The sequence below is a fragment of the Lissotriton helveticus genome, chromosome 2_1 (assembly GCF_964261635.1).
Source record: "Lissotriton helveticus chromosome 2_1, aLisHel1.1, whole genome shotgun sequence".
In the NCBI taxonomy this organism is placed as follows: domain Eukaryota; kingdom Metazoa; phylum Chordata; class Amphibia; order Caudata; family Salamandridae; genus Lissotriton; species Lissotriton helveticus.
Genome location: NC_136059.1, coordinates 465,691,549 through 465,714,860, shown reverse-complemented (window position 1 = coordinate 465,714,860; position 23,312 = coordinate 465,691,549). Strand labels below are relative to the sequence as shown.

The window sequence follows — 23,312 nt, the reverse complement described above, 5'->3', positions numbered from 1 at the left end:
AGCGCTGTCCACCTTTGGCTAGGGTCGCGGCTGCGGGCCTAGAAGCAGCAGCGAAACGCCCTGTGCCAGTGGCCGAGGGAGGGGCGGCACGAAGCGATCATTTTCCGGGAGGAACCTGTACTCTGCGGAAGATTCCGCACCCCCTGCTTACCCTCCCTCCATTGCGCGACTGCCCGTACCTCTCCTTGCTGTAACATCTCTGTTTGTCCCTTTCTCCGCAGGCTTCCTTTGGAAGTTCCAGCCCAGGTTTGTCCTGTTTACTTCCCTTTTCTTAAGCCAGAGCGGCAAGGAGTGCCTTGTTTTAAATGGGTTCGTTCAATACTTTTAAGCTCTTTGCTATTTTTTCTCCTTAAAACGCATATTTAGTGTGTTTTTATGTACTGTGCACCCCGTACCCTTCCCTTGGTGTGTTGTGTCCTTCCGGAAGACTGTTTTCTTAGTGTTTTTTTTCTTTATTTCACTTCAGCGCGGTGAGGATGTGCTAGCAATGACCAGACCCCTGTGTGCTGCTTAGGTAATGGAGCTGTGCGGCTGCTGCTGCGCTCATAAACATACTTTCCAGCGCTTGTACTAACCGCTCCCTTCCACTGCTTGCTCTAACCTCTCCCGTCACCCAAACCAGAACCTTCTAGCCACGATTCCTGTAGTTTCATGATCCCATCGAAAACCCAGTTGCCCGCCCCGGAGGATATTTAGGATGAACGGCATTCCGATTGTTGACAAATCCTCGTTCATGTAGCCTGATTGATCCGGCTGTGTACAATATTGTGAATAGGGCTGGTATTGCTGTTCTTTCCGTACCATCTTAACACACGCCTGTACTGTGGTGGCTGTTACTTCATTGCGCGTTATTTTACTTTTTCCTTAGCAGCTGCTTTAGTTGAAGTTAGACAGGGCGCGGCTACTTCCGTGGGTCTCTTTTTTATGGTTAAATTCAGCATACATTCCCGATTTGAGTGAAGTTTTCTAACAGCTAAGCGATTAACTTTTCTGCCTGTAATGAACGGGTGAACGGGGGCGGCAGAGGAAGCTATGTTATTGTTTGCTTTCTAACAGCTAAGCGATTAACTTTTCTGCCTGTAATGAACGGGTGAACGGGGGCGGCAGAGGAAGCTATGTTATTGTTTGCTTTCTATGTCATCGCATCATTGTGACTCACAGCAGCCTTAGCCAATGAAGACCTGTCAGTGAGGCTAGTCGCATGCGTTATGACGTCACACAATAACAGCCTAACCGCACAGTGTAGGAGGCTCCGCAGGCAGGGTTGGATAGGTTTGGACCAACCTTCATCTGAAATCGACACCCTTGCACATCACTGAATTTTCTTTTCTTTTTTTAAAGGTGGGGAGTGACAGTTAAACAGAGGAAGGAACAAAGTGGTATGGAAGTCAGGGTGCCTGGATCATGTGACTCAGGGAGACAAAGGAAGGGAAATTGGAGGATGAGACAGTGACAGTGAGTGGCATGGTGAATAAAGAGATTATTGGTATATTTATCGAACTTGTTTTACGTAGCGCTAAATGGTAGAAAGCGCCGAAAGTTAATTTAGTCGATTATAGCATTAGGTTAAGGGGGGTTCAGATATTACACATGACTAAAAGAACTGTCAATACGTAGTTTTTCTTTAAATCACAAAACTTCAAACTCATTGTTCTGTATATAGCTTATTATGGAACGTTAAAGTACTTTTACCCGCTATAACATTCAAACTCAGGGAGTTATGCAAGTTATGAATTATCAGAGAGCAAGCTATGCATTATCCACTTTCTTTTACGTTTCTTATTTTGAATTTTGGTTTTGCCCATCACATAGCTCCGGAATGTTTTAATATTTTGTTCAACACACCGGTCCTGTAAATGCTTCAGTGGTACAACTTTTGTACTTAATCTAACCTTTAAAAACCTTAAAATGAGAGGATGTTTTTTTTTATAAACCTCACTGCGTACTCACCGGTTCTCTCGCAGGGGACTGATGTTTCTTTTCTAGCAAGCTGTAGCAACCCACCATGCTTTTATTTCGGTTTCTGCTGATGATGACAGACTGTTGATTAGTTTGGGTTTCTAGTGAGCCATATCGGAGTCTATAAAAATATGAGGGGTGAGGGGAGTTGTGCAACATTTCATTTTTTCCTGTCTATTTAAATGCACTAGCTATAATTTGAAAGTAAACAATACCTATTATTGTGAATTAGGATAGTACTATACATAATTTTGACAACCCGCTTTAATTTGATATTTAGTGATGCATGTGTTTTTTTCTTGTAGTTGGATCTTTATCCTCTGAGGATCATGATTTTGACCCTACTGCAGATATGTTGGTACATGACTATGACGACGAGAGAACTCTTGAAGAAGAAGAAATGATGGAGGGTGGAAAAAACTTCAACTCAGAAATCCACGATTTAGAAAAGGTAGTCATTTTATTATATCTTATTTCGGGGTAACCTTCTTCAGTTATTTATTAGTTGTCAAGCTCTCAGTTTTATACTCCTACTCGGAAATATATATTTACATAATTAAAACATTTATTTTAGAAGAGGTGTATTAAATATGCCAACGAAAGTGCAACCATTTGATTGCTTAAACCCCCTTTTGAATTGACATACCTCCTAACCCTGATTGACCCCTTCTTCTTCTTTTTTTAAAAAATTATTTCTATTAAATGGGCTGGGAGGACAATATATGCGTAAACAAGTATGCATGTCCATCACTGAAACAATTTTAAAAACATTTACTTATCTATTTGATGAGAGACATCCCATTTTACAAGGCGCAGAAGCAATGATATTACTGTGGGAGATTCTGCTAAAAACGCGCATACATCATGGGCATCTTAGTCTTTGCATGGTAGTAGACTTCATGACAACTATTTAAGATATAATGTCCCCATGTGTCTGCGCCATGGTACCCAAATCTTATCCCATTTCTTAACACAGGCCCTGCTTTTATACACAGTCTCTTCTGTTTGTTGGCACCAGTCCAAATCTCTTTCCCACTCAGTCACTGATGGGGGTTGGGGCGTGCCCCAGTTTCTATCGATATTCAATTTTTTTTATTTTTTTTTTCCAAATCTTTATTTTCGGTCACAAGACCATAAAAGATATACACATAGTATTACATCAATAAACCATATTACAATCGTAAAATCAATTCATATTTCAAAAGAGTTTAAAAAACAGTAATAATTAATGAGAAGGGACTCTATTACCATTATTCCCTGGCCACCTTTAGGAGCCTTGTGCGTGTGAACCACATTGCAGTTAGAAATTTTGACATTGCAAAGACAATTATCGGAGATAATTCAGTTTTTAAGACTCTATAAGCCGGTTGAAGCTGGCTAAAACCCAGATTTTTAAGCAGAGGAACAATCCAATGCTTTCTACTGTTCCGATATGCTCTACAGAAAAACACAACATGCACATCATTCTCCTGTGGGTTATCACATGCGGGGCATGCCGAAGTGCTAGGTTGTCTCGTCCATCCTTTTGTAAAGGACCTCCAGGGTAAAGTCCCATACCTCCACTGCAAGAACAGTTTTCTTGTTAGAGGGGGCATGATGTCATTCAGGACACATTCCATGTTAAAAGTGTCTTTACTTTGGATAAAATAAGAGGTTAGTGATCCCGCGTGGACGTTCACAAGTGCTCGAGCCAGCATAAAATCAATTTTGCAATACCTGCCGCCAGTGCCAGCCAACCCATTCCTATGCAAAGAATATTTTATTTTAAATACTGATCCTGACAAGGCAGCATCACAAAATAATTCTGCAAATGGCACATCTTTGGATGAAAATGTTAATCGGTTAAAACGAAGGCTCCGAGGAGTTATTGTGTACTGTTTTTAGGATATTTGGCCTCTTCATTGAGACTGAGTTTTATATCTGTGTGAGTAACTTGTTAGAGGCTATCGTCCAGTTTTCCTTTCTCTTTTATTTATAGATGGGTTGTGCGTGCATGTTTATAAACCAATCAAAGCCTTTTACGTCCTTTGGACAAGCCCCAACAAGAATTTTATTTGTAGAATTCGCTGTAGAAAAAAAGTGGTTGAGAGTCGTTGCTGACTCTATTTTGCTCGTATCGTCTTTCTGAATCTCTAGCCTTTTATCTCTCTGCGGCAGAGGTTACATTTGCAAATAGAAACTCTTTCCCCACAGTACAGCACTATAAAATATTAAAATTTAAGAATAATCGGGTACATGTTGCTTTATAGTATTTGTACACATTTCTTTTGGTCAACAAACCGGTTATGGAAATATTGTTGCAGGTTTTTCTCCTACCGCGGACTTCACCCTTATGGGCAGAGTCAAACTGAGTAGATTCGCAAGTATGAGTTTCATAAAATGTATTCTTTGGATAAAAAAAAAATTCTGTCTGCACACTAACATTTAAGAACGCTTATATTTCTGTGCACTGGGAAAATCTGTCCATTTGTGGTTACCTTCAAGGCGCAGCGTGCTGGTTAACATTTTCTTGGAACATTTTATGCATCGGGTGAAAAAGAAAGATGTGTCGCCCAACCGTATTCTCTTTAGGCACTAGCTCCTGTGTTTTTCCTCCAGTGAACTCAACAATTAGTAGAGCCCACTGGAGTTGCTCCTCTTATTCGGCTAAAGTGCTCCTCTTATTCGGCTAAAGTGCGCCTGCTGGCAGTGGACACCCGGAGTGCGCCTCCCACCTCTCCCCGTCTGAGGGATGGTGTCTCTTGTCCCTCGCCTCAGGCTGTGGTGTGACAAGTGGTGGCATTAATAGGCACTTCAGTGTTAAGGAATTTTTTTACCTGTAGGAGAATGACTACTGGGTCTCGCCAGAAATTGATCTTCCATTGTGGTGTGTGTGTGTGTAGGTGTTTTACATAAGCTTTGTGTACATCTTTGTGGCAGGCTTTCTGTCTAGTGTAGCTTATCAACCCTGCCCATACTCCTTTGCTCAGCTGCTCCCTGCTGAAATCTCTTAATCCTGGTAGGGGAAGGCTTCTAACCAATTTATTTGTATGCCTATTAGATTCGCTTTGCTGGAGTGACACCCACCCTTTACCCATGTTGTGACTTATGGTCCTTGAGAAACTGTCACCAGCTCTGCCTGTTTTCCAAGTTCCAGGAACCTTGGCCAGCTAGAATAGATCCTTGGTTTGAATTCCCTGTTTTAAGAATCACGTAAAACACAGCAAGGAGAGCTGCACTTCTGCAAGACTGGAGGAATTGTTTTAATTGTAAAACAGACAGCCCTCTGACTGGCTGAGGCAGTCCGTATTGACTAGCAGAGGAAGATAAACAGTGGCGTTTTGGAGCTAGTACTTAGTACATTGTTTGGACATCCAGGAGACGTTGTGTCCTAGTGCAAAGTAAACCTCTTGTCAAGAAAACAACCAACCTTTGGTGCTCCACTTTAATACTTGACTAAAATCTTTATTCCTCTGAAGCTTTGCTGCTGGGGCACGTGAATGGAAACTGAGCTTACTGGCATGGGAAAAGAGGAGCTGGACTGCAGCTGGCATGGCAGAGCACTGTGGTCCATTGGGTGCGCCAGGAAACAGTGGGTACCACAGCATCAACGATTGCTGCTTGCAGGCCAATTAAGTGTGGCTCTCGAGTAGGACAGAATGGATTCCGACTCAATACATTGAACCAAGCAAGAACATTTAAAACGTGGCAAATGTTTTTAAGTGTATTAAGGTTCTAATTAGGCTCTCAACTGGACCTAACTATGCTGTTTTCATTACCGGTTACTGTGCCGAATAATCACTTAACAGGACCGGAGACTTGGACTGTACCCATTACCAGAACGTTGACCTGGATCTTGCGGTTTGAGGGTGAATTTTACTCTGGTCATTTTGAATCCTTTGGAACCTAGAGCTAATCTTCACATTTTAGTCCCCTGCAAGGATTGGCTCTGCAGAAGGTCAGCCGCTTTCAAGGGCCTATCAGTGTCATTGGATCGTTTATCTCAACCACAATACTGTATCCTTTTTGAGGAACTTGCAGTGGACATTGCTCACCTAGCCCTGAGTAGCCCAGAGTACCCGAGCACAATCCTGTTGGCATAGCGAACCTGTAGGCTAGTATTCTAGGAGAGTATAACATCTATTTCGTAAAGAGCTAGTTAGTGTTTGTTGTATCCCTACTCCGGAAGGTACTGCCTCCTTTTTATGTATCGTAATTTACCTGAATATTTAGCAACCTGTAGATAAATACTCTGTTCTTCTTTGAATACCGAAGATTGATATTAAGTGTTATTTATTTTACTCTACTGTATGTACGTTTATACCTCCCCAGCACTTTTTAGAGTGAACATTGACTGCATGCTCTTGCTACCTAGAGAGGGTCACGTGGCCAGAGGGAGTGTTGTTTAACTAGTTGGAGTTGCAGTAGTATCAGTAAACAAAATCAACTGTGTAGTATGCTGCCCAATAACTGCTGGTTGTTTCAGTACCCTAAGAAAACCTTCACACAATGTACCTTGCTGATTTTCTTCAATCCATAAAGTTTGGAGTGGGGCATCTGTTGTACGCATCCAATCCATACTTTGATGATTTGTTTGTAGGTTTACATCTGTTTTTAATGACGTATTGAACCAAATCACTTCTACCAATAGTTCTAGAGTCTACACCCCATTCCTCCACAGGTCGATCCTGTAGAAGAAAGTAGTCAAGAGTAGCCATAACACATTTATGGGCTGGTTTAGAGTATCGTGGCAGCCTACCTGCTCATGGTGGTATTAACCAGATTCAGAACATCTGCACACAGTAGCACGTAGAAACTAAATCTCTTCATCATCCTTTTGACAGGAAGGAACCATGCCTCTAGATGATTTACTTGCATACTACGGATATGAATCTGCAATTCCAGTCATAAATTGTTCTAGTGTTGACAGTTCTCCAAGTGACCTTGCTGATGAACTTCCAGACATGACGCTTGACAAAGTAAGTGCAACATTTTCAAATGTGTTTTTCAGTACAATACACCTTTTTATTCATTGTGATGTAAACTCTCCAGTATTGAATATGCCATAAGCATATTAAAAAACAGTTGTTGCTCATGCAGTCAATGATCCACACCACTTTGTAAAAGGAATATGGGAAGTTTGTCTATAGGATTTAATGAGTGTCACATCCATCACGGACCAAAATAGGCAACAGTAAGTTATTTGTACTTGGCTACTGAAGGGGTTAATGTTAAATTAGACATTGCTCATCTTTCAGCCAAAGGAAGATTACAGGAATGGGGCTAAAGCTCTAGCAAATGGAATTATTTTGTTCATATTCTAGCCGCACTGGTTCCACATCCTTTGTTTAGAGGTGCAAAACAGTTCTATTTTCTGTGGGAAATGAAAATGTAGCTGCAATACCTAAAAGATGAAATGTCTTATTCAGTTGTTTCATATGCTTGTTTTATTGCAGCAGAATTCTTGTCTAGGTGTACCTTCTAGCAAGGTTGACCTAAAGGTTAGACCTAGAGTCCAGACTCCTGCCTCCAGAAAAAGAAAGAATACAGATGGGCTTACACCATCAATGGTGACAGCAATGTCAAACCTAGAAAGAGCGAAAGTTGTTATAACCCTAAAATCCCCAAAGGGATTGTCCCCAAGTTTGAGGAAGGTGATGAGGAAGGCGATGACATCACCCAATGGTTCACAGCCTTTGTGAGGGCTTGTGGAATGAGACGTGAATAAGTCAGACTGGGGGGGGGGGGGCGGGGAGGGGGCTTATTTTGGGAACTGTTCTCTGTTAACTGCAGAGACAGACTGCTGACCCTCACTGGGCCAGATGACCTCCGGAAGGGTACCCTGATTGAGGGCTTTGGACTCACACCGGAGGCATATGGAATTAAATTCAGAAGTATTATGGAATCAGATTCATTGGAACCACCAAACCAATCCTAGGTTGACTTCATGGACTACTCCGTAAAAAACACTAGATGGTTGGCCGACTGGAAGTGATGTGCATGACTATGTTGGGCATTATAATCTCCTGATGAAAGAACACATGTTCAGTAATTGCACTAAAGAAAAGCTGCACCAGTATGTGGTAAACCTAGGTCTAATTTCTCTGCAATAATTAGGAAAGAAGGTTGATCTTTGGGTCAAACTAAGGGTGACCAAAACGTCCACTGAGTATTACGCAAATAAAGTGGTTTCAAAACTTCCCCGAGGTGAAGGGGTTCACCACCCCCTCCCAAGATAAAAACCAAGAGTCTTTAAAGGCCCCCAAAAACCTGTTAAGGGGGATGGGTCTCTTCCTAATCCACTGGCGGATATAAGGGTACAACCTTTGATCCCCTAAAGGCCTGGTGTTGTACCTGTAGGAAGGTTGGACACCCTACTATAGATGCTACCTATCCCAACAAGAATGTTCCTAGTCCCCCTCCAGTTAACAATGGTGTGGCAAATTTCCAAATGGGATCAACAGTGTGCCCAGAGCAAATCAAGGTTCACACTGAGACTGCTCTAATCTCTGAAGGGAAGGGAGGCTTAGCCACTCTGAGTGTCTGACCCACTAACTTGAAAAAGTACTTACAATACCCCTTAGTTAATGAGACCAGGATAGAAGCCCTGAGGGATACAGGTGCCAGTGTCACTATGAGGAGAGACACACTGGTTTCCCCAGAGCAATAGCTTACTGGAAAAACCTATCCTATTCAGTCACTAACGCTGACAGTATCACTGCTAACAATGCCATGGCTATGGTGCCATTAGACTTTGGGGAGGGAGGGGGGAGAATCTGGCCTGAAACAGTTAGTGGTCTAGTCAAAACTTACAGCTGCCTGTCTGCATGGAATTGACCTGGAGACCTCAGCCATGCTGCACATTCCTAAGGTGGTGTGTGTGAAGACAAGAGCACAAACTCGAGCACAGAATGGAAAAGGAGAGTTGGAGCCTGAAAGTATGGCCCAACCTCTCAAGACGAAAGGGAAGAAAACTGGGAGACAAGCTTCTACACAGCAACAAGTTCAGGACCCCTCTCCTAAGGGAAAGGACTTGTCAGCCCCTGAGGGAACTGAGCCCATGGCAGTGACCTTTGGTAGAGCCATTTCGTCTGGCCACAGTAGTCCCAGAAAGTGAAGGAGTTAGTCAGCTCCCATGTCACCTGTCAAGCCAGTGGCAAAATAGCCAGACACCCAACAGCCCCCTTTAATTCCACTACCAGTGGTTGGGGTTATTATTTTTTTTATTTATAAAGTTTTATATAGCGCAAACAAGATCCCGAAGGATGTCCGAGCGCTTTACAAAAAGGATGGAAGGAGGGTAATACATACATACAATATCGACATTAAGTAGGAATAAAAGCAATAATAATCACATAATTACAAGACTCATGGATCAAAGGAGAGTAAGTATAACCTATGATGCTGACCACTAACAGGCAAAATAGGATTTGGAATCCAGTTAATGACAAAAGTTGTGCCCACCTGAACAGGGATTCAAACCACAACACAAACTCGGAGGCACGCAAGGACACATCTGGGCCAACGGACTGAAGAAGGCTACAGTGGCAACTCCAGTTCCGATGAAGGCTTAAGCACCAAGTCAGGGTAAACGCACATACCCTGAAAATCCCAAAGAGGCGGCTGCTACCCATTTTGTATGTTTGTTTTTAGTCCATTTGAAAGGGATGATGTGGATATAGTGGGTCTGCTAGAACCACCCACAACATCAGGAAACATACTCATACTGGTAGTAGTGGATCATGCTACCAGGTATCCTGAAGCTATTCCCCTTAGGACCACTACAGCTCCTGCAGTAGCCACGGCCCTTATTGGTGTCTTCACCAGGTTGGGGTTTCCTAAGGAAGTGGTATCAGACAGAGATGCTAGCTTCATGTCTGCATACCTGAAGCACATGTGGGATGAGTGTGGAGTAAACTACAAATTCACTACCCCATACCACCCACACACCAATAGTCTTGTTGAAAGGGTCAACCATACATTGAAGGGCATGATCACGGGGTTCCCTGAAAAACTCTTAAGAAGATATGATGTCCTCTTGCCGTGCCTGCTTTTCACTTACAGTGAAGTGCCTCAGAAGGGAGTAGGGTTTCCCCCCTTTGAACTTCTGTTTGGCCAACCTGTGAGGGGATCACTTGCACTTGTAAAAGAAGTTTGGGAGAGGCCTCTCCATGAACCTAAACTAGATGTGGTGGACTATGTGCTAGTCCTTCATTCCAGGAATGGCAAAGTACATGAAAAAGGCATCCCAAAACCTTGAGGCTGGCCAACCGCTCACAAAGCTGTGGTATGACCAAAACCTGCACTGGTGGAGTTCCTACCTGGGCAGAAGGTGTGGGGTTTAGAGCCTATGGGACAGATGGAGTGGCCCTAAACCTATCCTTGAAAAAAAGTGAGGTTACCTACTTGGTGATCCATGTAAACTGCCTGAAACTCTACTGTAAAAGGGCTGACATGTCCTTGCTGTTGGTTTCTGAGGAGGATCTGTAGACAGAGTGAACTGAACCATAATGTGGACACTGGAGACAGTTTACTTTTCAAAACCAAAATCTATCAACAGTCTGACCACGTTCAGGAAAACAAAGCTGAGGTCAGCAAGATGCTGGAGTTATGGGTTTTTTCTTTTTTTTTTTTTGTTCAAAAATCTTTATTTGAGCAAGCGTAGAAAAATACAAGAATGGGCCTACAACCTCACGGGCTGGCCGCTAATAATAAGGCACAAGGCATGAATTAGAATGTACACCCGTGGCCAGGCACAAATCCAGCACAAAGCATTACTCCCAACATATCACAGAGCATTTTGAATTTTTAGTTTATACAAAAAGAAAAACAAACATTAAAAAGGCGAATGCACGGTAATTAAGGTCAGCCCAAAGAACGGAGGGGATGGTCCACGGTCAGGAGAACATACCCAGAGCCCTGAGGCTCCAACCAGGTCGGGAGGGGGGGGGAGCAGCGGGGAGAATCGGAATTCAAAAAACAGTATGAAAGGGTTCCGGGAACGCTCGCCTAGGGAGATAAGACAACCTCAGTAGTGCCTACAAGGGGAGGGGTGCAGATATCTCCACGATATTCATTCCACTGACCCCAAATCTTCGTCCCGCCCTGGGTCTGCCCCTGGCCACATAAACAGTCTTCTCACGAAACATGGACCAGTCCATGTTGTCCTCCCATTTCGAGACCTCAGGGGGCCTGGATGCGCCCCAGAGTTGCGCAACATCCCGTTTCGCAATCATGTAACCCAAGGTAGCCCATCTGGTCTGGGCCACAGAGTAGTCAGTGGGCTCCCAAACATTCAACAGACATCGTCGAGGCTCCGGCCGCAGGGCCACACCAGTCACAGCAGTCATCACCTCAAGCACAGCAATCCAGTAAGCCGCTACAACCGGGCACTCCCATAGAATGTGTAAAAAGGTCGCACTCGATCCACAACCACGCTTACATAACCCATCCAAGGAAAAGCCCATCGTCACCAGACGCGGACCAGTGACATACACTCGATGAAGGATCTTAAGTTGAACCAAACGGAGACGGGCAGGAATGGCTACCTCCTTGGGAGAAGAGAGTGCCGATTGCCAATCTTCATCGTCTAGTTCCAACCCATCGTCGACCCAAGCCTCACGAAGGCGGACCAATAAGTCCGCCCGACTATTGATCAGCTTCTTATAGATCAGGGAAATAGTGCTATCAGGCAGGTGCCCATCAAGGACACGATCTTCGAGGGGGGAAGACTCGGGCGGGGCCTCATCAGGAGTCAAAACTGAGGCGAGGGCGTGCCGGACCTGCAGATAACGAAAAAATTCCCTACCAGTCAAACCATATTCCGCCTGGAGGGCCTGGAACGACTTCACACTACCCTTCGAGCACACATCACCCACCTTACAAATCCCAATCATATCCCAGCGGTCGAAACCCTTGGTAGACCAGAGACAGCCCAAACGTTCCGAGGCATAAAGCGGCGTCGCCAGCGTCAATCGATCCTCCCATCCCAAACTCACATTCGCAGCTCGCCACACAGTTACTGCAATCCTGGACGGGCCCACAAGATGGCGCCCGGCAGATCGAGAATAAAGCGCTCTATTAAAATCCCCACCCGGCAGCTGGAGTCTATCCATCTCGAATGCAGGATTACGACCCGGTGAAAACATCACGTGGTTAATAGCAGACAGCTGGGAAGCCCAGTAATATCGCTTAATATCGGGGAGCGCCATGCCCCCGTCGTACCAAGGGATGGTGAGTTTCGCGAGGGCAATACGCGGACGCCCGTCCCAGATCAATTGCCTTTGAAGACTCTCGATCTCCCGGAAATAGGTCGTGGGGATAGCGTCATAGGAGTTCTGGAGCGCGTAAAGGAACCGCGGCAAGGACATCATTTTAAACAGGGCCGCCCTGCCCAGAGGAGACAAAGGAAGCTTACGCCAGCGGGCCACGTCCAGTCGCAATCTAAGCAACGGGGGGAGGAGATTACGCTCAAAGCGGAGCGAAGAGTCCAATGTAATAAAAATCCCTAAATATTTGAAGCCAGACTGGACCACCTGGATAGGAAGTCTGCTCGGCAATGGGGGCAAAACACCCGAAAGAACATACACGCAGGACTTGGCCCAGTTAATAACGAGGCCTGAGTTGGAACCAAAGGAAGCAAGAACGTCAAATAAAACAGAGAGAGATTTACGCGGGGAGGTGAGATATAAAAGAATGTCGTCCGCGTAAAGCGAAACGCGGTCCTCGAAGTCCGGAGACCAGCGAATCCCCTTGAGCGAAGGTTCCCACCGAAGCCAAGCAGCCAATGGTTCCAGGGCGAGCGCAAAAAGCAACGGAGACAAGGGGCATCCCTGACGGGTACCTCTACCAAGGGTGAAAGGAGCCGAAACTCTACCATTTACCACTACTTGCGCCAGAGGTTCCGCATATAATAATAACTTGATCCAACCAATAAACTCAGGCCCGAAACCAAATTTCTCAAGAGCCGCCCAAAGATAAGGCCACTCCACAGTGTCGAAAGCCATTGAGGCATCCAACGATGCCAAAATGGCCGGCTCCGACAGAAGCCCCGCCCTCGCAATCGCGCCGTGAAGACGACGTAGGTTCAGAGCCGTGTTGCGATGCGGGATAAATCCGGATTGATCCGGATGGACCAAGTCACCAATGACCGTCAGGAGGCGGGACGCCAGGAGTTTCGCCAATACCTTGGGCTCAACATTTAGCAGGGATATGGGCCTATAGGAGGAACAAAGGTCTCGCGGTTTACTATCCTTGGGGATGACAACTATCGTGGCCAGTCGCTGATCATAAGGGAGAATACCCCGTTCCCGGGACTCCAGAAACATGGCGCGAAGATATGGCGCCACCCTGTCGGGACGCAACTTGTACAGTTCGATTGGCAACCCGTTCGGGCCCAGTGCTTTGCCCGAACGGAGTGAACGGATGGCAGTAGCTATCTCATCAACAGTAAAGGGGGAGTCCAACGCCACACGATCCAAATCAGAAACACTGGGCAGAGCTATATCACGCAATAGAAGGCGAGAGTCAGCCACATCTCTCACAGACACAGGGGTATACACCACACGGAAGTACTCAGCAAAACGGTCAACTATTCCAATCGGGTCCGTCACACTCTCACCACTCGAAGACTGAATCACGGGTACCACACGATTAGCTCTCTCCTTCTTATCCAGCCATGCCAGCAATTTACCCGCTTTGTCACCCACATCATACAAACGACCCTGTTGCTCCCGAAACATCACTCTAGCAGCATCCGTGACCATGGATTTATAGGCAAATTGTTTCAGACCCAGGGCATGGAGTTTCGCAGACGTGACACCAGATTCCAAAGCATCCTCCAATGCGGAAATCTCTCCCTCAAGGGCCACCACCTCTCTATTCCTCGCCTTCTTAGCTTCAACAATAAGGGAGAGGGCCTGCCCACGAATCACCGTCTTAAAGGCCTCCCATAGAGACACAGCCGAGGAAACCGACCCCTCGTTATCCAGAAAATACGCATCCAAAGATTTAAGCAGAAGGCTGCGGGTCTCGGGGGAGGTAAGGTACCACGGATTGATGGGAGCCACCCTGCCCACTGCCTCCACTCTAACCTCAAAACGAAGCCAGAGCGGAGAGTGGTCAGAGATACCCCTGGGCAGGTGTACAATTTCACGCACCGCCAGCGACTGAGCCGCCGGCATCAGGAAATAATCCAGCCTAGACAGACTCCCATGGGCCCCAGAATGAAAGGTGTACTGAAGCTGAGTAGGATGTAAAAGCCTCCAGCAATCCACCAAGCCAAAGGTATCCAAAAATCCACCCAACCATTGTTGGGCTGCAGGAGTATCTCTAGGGGGGTGGCGATCGTGGAGACCTGAGAACACCGAATTAAAATCACCAGCCAGAAAGAGAGTACTATCAGGGAGGTCCAACAAGACACGGCCCAAATCTGAAAAGGTAGAAGTCTGCAAGCCGGGGGGCACATAAACAGTAAATAAGGAGAGGGCACGACCTTCATAGCGACCCACAAGGACAGCATATCGCCCCCGGTCATCCTGAATCACATCATCAATAGCTAGGGGGAGGGAAGCCCGGACAAGGATACCCACACCCCTAGAACCCGAGGTAAACCCCGAATGTGCTACGAGGCGGTAGCCCCATCTATTCATTGCATGACACACATTGCCTACCAAATGAGTCTCCTGCAGGAAAACAATATCAGGAGATAAACGCCGTATACATTTCAACACCACACTTCGTTTGATACGATCTCCCAGACCGTTAACGTTCCACGAAACAAATCTCAACCCGCTACCCCCCATCCCACCCAGCAAAGCCAAAACCCCCCACCAATGAGCATGACACCAGAAACATTTTCAAACACAGGATAAAGTCGCCTTGAAAACAGAACACACAAACAACAAACTTCCCAACCACCCTCCCCCTAAAGAACAAGAAAACACCCCCCACCCTGCACCCCTGCAAAAAGCTAAAAAGCCACCCCAACCTGCAGTGTGCCTGTCGCCCAAGAACCCCTATTCTACACAAAGACCCCGGAGGAGGAAAGGCTCCGTACCACCCGCCACCCCGATCAGGACCAGTGACGAGAAAAAGAACATACATCAAACAGATAAGCAGTAGAGGAACACAGGCATATACCCCCGGAGAAATTATTCAAAACGAGGCACCAGGCATAGACGAAATGATCAGCTCTCTACACCACCTTCAGCACCGCCCGGGTGGGCATCGGACTCAGTCTCAGGAGGTCGGCTAGGCAAGGAGTCCAGCCAGTCATTTACAGCATCCGGCCGATCAAAGAAGAAAGTTCGGTCATTATACTCAACCCGCAGCCTGGTCGGAAAGAGCATAGCGTAACGCATCCCCATGTCCCTGAGACGCTTCTTAGCACCACGAAATCCCATCCGCTGCCTCTGGACCTGTTGGGAAAAGTCCGGATAAAAGTTCACCGTGGCATTCTCAAAGGCCACCGGGCCCTTCACCCGTGAAGCCTGCAGGATAGCGTCCCGATCTCTATAGTGGAAAAGCTTCGCAACAATAGGTCTCGGCGGGGCGCCTGGCTTACCCTGGCCCCCCGGAACACGATGTGCACGCTCCACTGTGAAAAATTTACTAAGGCCAGATGGAGAAAGGTGGTTCTGGATCAGGTCTTCAACCAGGAGATCAACCGAGTGGGGTTCTGGGTTCTCCGGCACACCAACCACGCGAACATTACAGCGACGTGCCCTGTTCTCAAAATCCTCCAAGCGCCGGGTCATGAAATCGTTCACCCTACGGAGATTGCCAATCTCCGTCTGTATCTCAGAGACGTCCGTCGTGAGGCTGGATGATTTGATATCCAGCGACTTCACCTTTTCGTTCGTTTTGGAGAGATCGGCTCGAATTAGATTCACCTCGATTGCCACAGTGTCAAGTTTGTGAGCCAAGGTTTCGTACTGTTGGCCTATTGACTCCCTCATGCCAGAAATGGCGCCCATGATGTCCTGCAAGGAGGGCTCCGTCGACGCATCCACGACGGGACCCCTTAGAATGGGTATAACGGTCCATAACATTAGATTGGACCGGACCCCCGCGCAGAGGTGTCTTCGTCTTGCGCGTCTCCCGGTCCCCTCTGCCCGCCATTTTGGAAATGCGTCACAAGGAGAGTCACCAGGGTCAAAGGACCGGGCACCAGAAATGGAGGCCCCGGGACCAAAAGGACCGCAAGAGGGGTATCACTAGGATAGAGGCAGCCAACGAGGAGAATAGTCCAGCCAAAAGGCCCGACAGCCGACGCGCGTCCTGGCACCAGCTCCAGCCCGACCCTCTCACCAATGTCCCAGTCTGAGGCAGAATCGAAACCGAAACTTAAGAAGGGGACCCACAAGTCCAATCCCCCTGCCGTTGTTGTTCAACTCCAAGACGGCCACGGAACCTCACCCAGTCCCGGGCGCCCCTCAAGGGCGGAGCCCAGAAGTTCAAATCACCATAACTCAGGCACCCGGTGTCCAAATCAATTTCTGAAAGGTCCAGGTAGATCAGCCCAACGTCCTCTATACAAATCCTCGCAAAAGATCAGGATTCATGCAGGATATTATGCCGGGAGCGGCGGGGGTCCGGGGAGCGCTGTGCTCACGCGGCCATCTCGGATGCCCGCCAAGCTCCTCCTCCGAGTTATGGGTTGTTGAACCCCCTGTGCCAGCCCACTGATCTTAGTCCCCAAACCTCAGCCCAAGGTTGGAAAAAGAGAGATGAGGTTCTTTGTGGACTATAGACGACTCAAGGCTGTTACTAAGACAGATGCTCACCACATACCCAGAGTTGATGAATTGATAGACGGAATAGGGTCAGCCAAATTTCTCAGCACCTTTGACTAGGCTGCAGGGTACTGCCAGATTGGCATGGCCCAGTAACCATAGAAAAAAAACGCATTCTCCACATCTGAAGAGCATTATAAGTTCACTGTTATGTCCTTTGGTTTAAAAATGCCCCAGCCACCTTCCAAAGGGTGGTGAAACCAGTACTTGCTGGGTTGTAGAACTTTAGCCTAGCATATCTGTCTTTAGCTCCTCCTGGTAGGGTCACCTGATTCACCTGGGAAAGGGTTTACTGGCTCTGCAAAATGCAGGCCAACTATCAAGGCATGGAAATGGCAGATAGGACCGGGCATTCTTGTTTACTTGGGCTACATTGTGGGTTGAGGCCGAGTACAACCCTTGCAACTCAAGGTCCAGACCATTCTGGACTGGGAGGCTCCCACAACCCAGACCCAAGTCATGGCATTCCTTGGTTTGACTGGGTATTACAGGAGGTTTGTGAAGGGATATGGGTCCATTGTGACCGCCCGCCCACCCCCTCTTACCTCCAAGAATATGCCCAAGAAAGTAAAATGGACAGTTGGCTGTCAAAAGGCTTTTAACTCCGTAAAGGAGGCGATGTGCTCAGCACCTATTATCAATGCTCTAGACTACTTCAAGCAGTTCATTGTGCAGACTGTTGCCTCTGAGCTAGGGATAGGAGCGATCTTATTCCAGGCCAATTAGGATGGCCAGGACCAACCTGTTGCTTTTATATGCAGGAGACTACCCCCCAGGGAATAGGGTTGGAGTACCTTGAGAGGGAGGTATTCGCTGTGGTTTGGTCCCTGAAGAAATGTGAGACCATACCTGTTTGGGTCTCTCTTCATAATCTAAACTGACCACAGACCTCTCAGATGGTTAATTCAAATGAAAGGTGAAAATCCCAAACTCTTGAGGGGATCCATCTCCCTCCAGGGAATGGACTTGACAGTGGAACACAGACCTGGGACTGCCCATGCCAATGCAGATGGACTTTCCAGGTTCCTCCACTTAGATGAAGACTTTCTTGGGAAATGTTAGTCTCATTCACTTTTGTTTTTTTTGGGGAGGGGGGATGTTGGGGGGGGTTATGTAGGAATTGCCCCTTTTTAGGTCTCGCCCTGGCGAAAGCGCGCTCTCGCCGCGAGACCTATAGCTGTTAGCTCTGCTTACAAGGAGCCAAGAGATGTGCACGCGCAGCATGCCGGAATTGGATCAGGTCGCGCGCGTGAACACGCGCTCCTATTTCGGCATGCTGTTGACACCACACAGACTGACACGCGCGCACACACACGCGCACACACCCCCTCCCCCACTCACCGGGCTCTTTTCGCTACAGGCTCCGTCAAATCACCTGGCACATGCTCTCTGCGAGAGGGCTCCATGCCTCCATCACATGGGCTACAACACGTGGGGCTCCCTCAGCTCACGGGAACCCCGCACATTGCCGCGCGCTCCATGCCTCAGGCAAAGTTGTCCGCACGCATGCGCAGTGCGTAAGGACTGCGTGAGTGTTCCTGTGAGGTCGCGGGCTGGTCCTTGCAAAATGGCCGCATAGAGGGCGAGCTCTACCGGCCGAGCACAGAATCCTTTGCAAATATACGCTCCGAAAACCCATTCAACCGCGACGATGAGCACGAATGCTGTAACACACAGCAGTCATCCATCCGACAGGAAAAGAGCGGTTGCCTGTGCTTGCGGACACCCTGGGACTGCGGGTTCTGGCTGCGGGCTGGGCAGCCTGTGTGGCCTGGAGACGGCCCGGGCTCGGGCATGGCGGCGCTCTAGGGTGTCGCAGCAGATCTTGCCGGCACAATAGCCTAACCCGGTGCAGAGACTGAAGACGGACATCATGAGTGCCGAGTCCGCTGCTGCTCGCCCGCGGCCGGCTGCAGAAGGTGGCCCGATGCTCATGGGTGGTTCCTGGTCGTGGAAGGCCCGGCCTCGGCTGTCGAGGTAAGAGAACTGCGCGGGTCCTGGCAGAGTGAGACACGCCATCTGTAATCCCCTGGGATGCCGGGCATGCCGCGAGGGAGCCGGCAGTGGAGGTGCGGCTGGACAGTGCATGTCCCACAGAGGGCCGCAACTCCACGGTACTTCCCTGATCCCCGAACTGAAGCGGGCCTACACTGTGGAGAAAAAGGCCGGCTACACATAACGTGACTCATACTTTGGAAGGGGCTGCAATGTCAGGGTCTTCATAAGCACTGCACCATCAAAACACAGCTTGGGGCCAAGAAGGCAGCAGCACCAGAATCAGTGCGACAAAAGGACTACAGGTGTGGCCACAAGCGGCCAATTCGCGGAATCTCCAGGCACCTGGTACAGCACGGCGCTCTCCCCCCTCCTCCACAGAAAGCATCAGACAGCCTGTCGGGCAGTATGTGAGGGAAGTTAGGCACCCGGCACATGTTTGGGGAGGGCAGGAACGACTATTAACCCCACAACCAGGCCGAACCAAAGTTAGCCCTGCACTTTCAGACTAGTTGCAACCTATCACGCACCAGCCCTCTCTCACTCCCCTCTCTCCCGGCTTGTCTTAATAGTTAAGATTCCATGTGACGCTTTTGGTGTCTACTCAAATCCTTAAGTGCGTTTTCCATACTTGTCTGTAAACTTGTATTACAGCTGGAAGATCCACGTGTAATTGATGGGGAAAGTGTGGGGTGGAGCGCCACTGAGCCAAGTTTTCACAAAGATGCGGGGGAAAGAAAGGTTGTGTAAGAGAAAAGCATTCTAAAGTGACAAAAGTGAGGATATTCAAAGTTAATTTACAAAAGCATAACCATTCTTATTCTAGATCTGGGCTGGAGAAAATGCCATACGAGTCTTTTATGTGAATCCCGTGTATTAGGAACTACTCCCTAAGACAATCATAGGTGATGCCTTTTTGGGACAAGAACTTTCAGAGGCAGCTGGTATTCAACGGTGTTGGGGGTGGGGTATGAATCGGTTGAGTCCAGTCCTCAGGCCCGCTGTTGCCGGGGTCCAGTAGATTGTTCTCCGACAGTTCTTTGTTCTGAGTTCTCCACAGACACTGGTGGTGCACTACACCTCTTTCCTTCCCAGACAGGCTCTCCTGCAGAAATGGCAGGCTTGTTCACTCTCAAAGCAGATAGGCAGTCTTCATAGGTGCATTAGGAGAGATTTATGGCTCCTCAAGGAAGATTTCCAGATTTCAAGCAATGTCTTATTGCGAATGGAAGGTTGGCTATCCGGTAGACGTCACCCATGATTGCACAGCAGTTCTCTTAATACTGTACGGAGCACTTCCTTTCTTGTCCATAGAGGACTTGGAACTGGAACACCATGTGAGAAGAGTGAAGTCCAGTTTCTTACACATAAGCGAGACAGGAGATGTGGAGCCACAGTCTGAAACTAGTACCATTTTAGGATAATTTGACTTTCAACTGTCCTTTCCATGTTGTTCTCCAGAAACAGCTGTTCTGTTGAGTGATTCTTCTTACAGCTGGGTAGTAGACAACCTGGAAAACTCACACTGAGAAACAAAAAGGTGTGAAGTGCCTGTCATCAGCCAACTGAAGGAGTAATTGGGAAAAGGTAGACGGCAGCTTTGCCTAATGGTTTCCTCACCATGCATAGCAGAGTCCAAAGTTCTACCCCCTCACCCGTGCCATCCACCAAATGACAGTGTTCAGTAAGACTAATCAGCAACTCCTTGCTAAGTAAAATGTCTAACGAGCTATCTAAACGACCATTGTCTCCACTCTCCTCACTCCAGTGACTAGGTCTCCCTTAAGCTTCAGGAATGTGATCCATGCACTTCCACTGTCTGGAAAGGCAGCTACATCTCCATCATGTGGGAAGCCAAGGAGGATCCAAAATTAATCCAACTGGCCACCATAACTCTGGCTCACTCGCACACCATACATATACCACAGAGTCAAGCCCTCATCACCGATTATATTTAAAGGTGGCGTTTTCAGGGCAAGATCTATATGTCTTCACACCATGACCCCCAGCTTGCAGATAATGTCATGCCAAAAAGGTCCATGTATTGTGGAGTCTTGCAGAAAAGATTTCCACAGTGCGACACATCTCTATACTTGTCCTCCGACCTATGTATTAGGGAGAAGTTTATTGTCTGCACTTCATAGCAGTGTCTCGTTTTCCAGTCACCAGTTCCATACGTATTTGAGCTCTTTCCATGTGAGTCATGCCCTCATTATCGATAATATTTTAAAGTGCCATTTTCAGGGCAAGGGCTATTTATCTACCCAACATGACCCCCAGCATGCAGAGAATGTCATGCCAAAAAGGCTCATGTATTGTGGAGGAAGTCTCCCTCTTTTGTGTGATATCCAAGGCAGTTGGGGCTGTCTCTTACTGATTACAGTCGATGTGGAGTCCAAGATGTGGCAATGAGATAACACACAACAAGCACTTGGAATGTTAGCGTAAGTAACTGCGTACTTTACAGGAGTGGGCCAGTAGGTCTCTACTCCAGTGACTCAGATAAAAAGGTCTGATCATGTTGTGGATTCTCAGAATAAGGTATGTGGCTGTCACCACTCTATGTCCTAAACCCATGAAATAGACACTAGTCCAATGTTAGTAAATGAAGGCTTGCTTGGTGTGCCAAGACTGTAAGAAATAATACTATATAATGGTAATATATTCCTAGTTGCGTTTTAGACGTTCAACTATGGGGGCTACCAGCCTTCTATTTTGCATTGGATAAATTCGGTATAGTCAGATGATATAAAGCTAATGTGCAAACTATATATCTACAAAACATCTGTGCACTATTAGAGTAAACAAAAGGGTATATGTTTTTTCAGTATAATTAATACTAATTATACTGAAAAAACATATACCTTATTGTTGTCACTCGCAGCAGTCATGAATAAATTGTGCAAACTGAAAAAAACGTCTGTTTAGGGGACCATACATTTTGTGTGCTTTTCTCTGTGAGTGAGTGGTTCAATTCTATAACTAGAAAACAAAGCCCCTATTTACATAGGTCCTGTTAGTGTACAGAAATCTCATTTAGTTACTTGACCTCTTCTGTGCTGATCTGACTTGTAACATCTAGTTCAAGCATGCTGAGAGGGCAACATGTTTCAGGCTAAGGCAATATGGCACTCTGTGTGTAGTCATGATGTCTGCAATGTGTGTTGTCTCTCTAAATGTATGCTTGTATTTCAGGTTTATTGAAATACTTGCATATATTGCACGAGGAACTGTGTGAGAGTGACATATTGTTGTCTGCAGCATAAGTGAAGCCAGGAGTTTTATGCATGTCTCTATTAGGGTGTGCAGAGTCTTTGAGATCAGTGAAGTAGGGCCTGAAGGCATGTCAGAGTTGCACATATCTGAAGAACTGAGAGTTCAAGACAAAATTAAATTTAGAGTTCCTCAAGGTATCGAAGCCAATCTTACCTACCAGTATGGCAAAGGAGGAAATAATCAGGACGTCCCAACCCACAAATCCCTGCAAGGCAGACATCTGGGACAGTCCTGTACCACACCACTGAAAAGTGTTTCCTGTGAGCTTCCCAGCCCAAACAAGTCATCCAAGAGGTTTTTTTTTTTTTTTTTTTTAACCTTCAGTACTGTTGCCATGGTAGGGGGAATTCTAATTGGTGCCTTTTTTCCAATTAGATAGTGTGTGTGTGTGTTGCAGGGGGAGGGTTGGGGGGTCGAAGCCCCCATAAGTTAGCCCTCTAGTTTATACGCGGTGTCATCTGTGGGACCATGGGCCCAATCATTGACGATCAGAAGATAGGGCTCCCTGTATTAAGAGGCTGTGTCAATCGTTTCAATGCCGCCATCATAGGATGATTTACAACATTTTGTATGGGTTTTTCTGAGGGCCGCTTCCCCTTCTAAACGTATTAAGTTGGGTGGTAAAAGACTTTACAGAGGATTCAGGAATGTAGACGTTTTGTATTAAATACAGGATTTTCAAGAGGCTAATCATCTTCAGTAATGCTACCCTTCTAGTAAGGTCAGGGGGAGTGTAGCCCACCTTTTCCTGTATCTCTGGATAGTTGTGAGCAAGGATACAATATTAGTCATTCTGCACTTGTGACATTATTGGTTACGTTTATCTAATCTTCACTGTTGAAGGGCTCTTCAATATCTAAAACCTCATGTGATGTATAATCCTCATTCTCCTCATCGTCGTTCAGTGTAATGGTTTATGAAGGAAACACATTTGGTATTGCAAGCCTCTAAATAATCTAAGCCTACTCTCCTACAAAGCAAGTTACTCTAGTCTTGGAGATTCCAACTTCCCAGATACTTCCACTGGATTCACTGATTAACAGTGCCAATTCCACCTATGGTTCATCCTATGGCTTCACCTCTTTTAGTTGTAACGCAACCAATTGTGATGCCAATAAAAGATCCATACTCTTAGAAGATGGTCTTAATCCTCACAGAGGCACCATTCTAAAGGACATTTGCAGTGTTTCCACTCCAGAGTGACCACTTTTCTTTGAGTCTAAGAAAATACCAGTGCTTGGACTCCTGTCCTCAAGGTTTCCCTATGGCCCATAATAAATTTCACAAGGTATTGGCAAGGACTGCTGT

At 46.9% G+C, this 23,312-nt stretch overlaps 1 protein-coding gene across 7 annotated transcripts in view; it reads left to right on the top strand.

The window, feature by feature from the left end:
* The window catches only part of MIER3 (MIER family member 3), a 357,073-nt gene that overhangs the window by 443 nt on the left and 333,318 nt on the right, over positions 1-23,312 (top strand). The window contains exons 2-6 of one of the 7 annotated variants that reach the window (XM_078675116.1): positions 222-246; positions 467-514; positions 1,342-1,455; positions 2,265-2,410; positions 6,783-6,917. In XM_078675116.1, the coding sequence (XP_078531242.1) occupies positions 2,312-2,410; positions 6,783-6,917 (234 nt within the window). In that variant the 5' untranslated portion in view covers positions 222-246; positions 467-514; positions 1,342-1,455; positions 2,265-2,311. Of the gene's footprint in view, positions 1-221; positions 310-466; positions 515-1,341; positions 1,468-2,264; positions 2,411-6,782; positions 6,918-23,312 lie in introns of all 7 variants that reach the window. The other 6 variants (XM_078675117.1, XM_078675118.1, XM_078675119.1 and 3 more) reach the window with 6 other exon arrangements.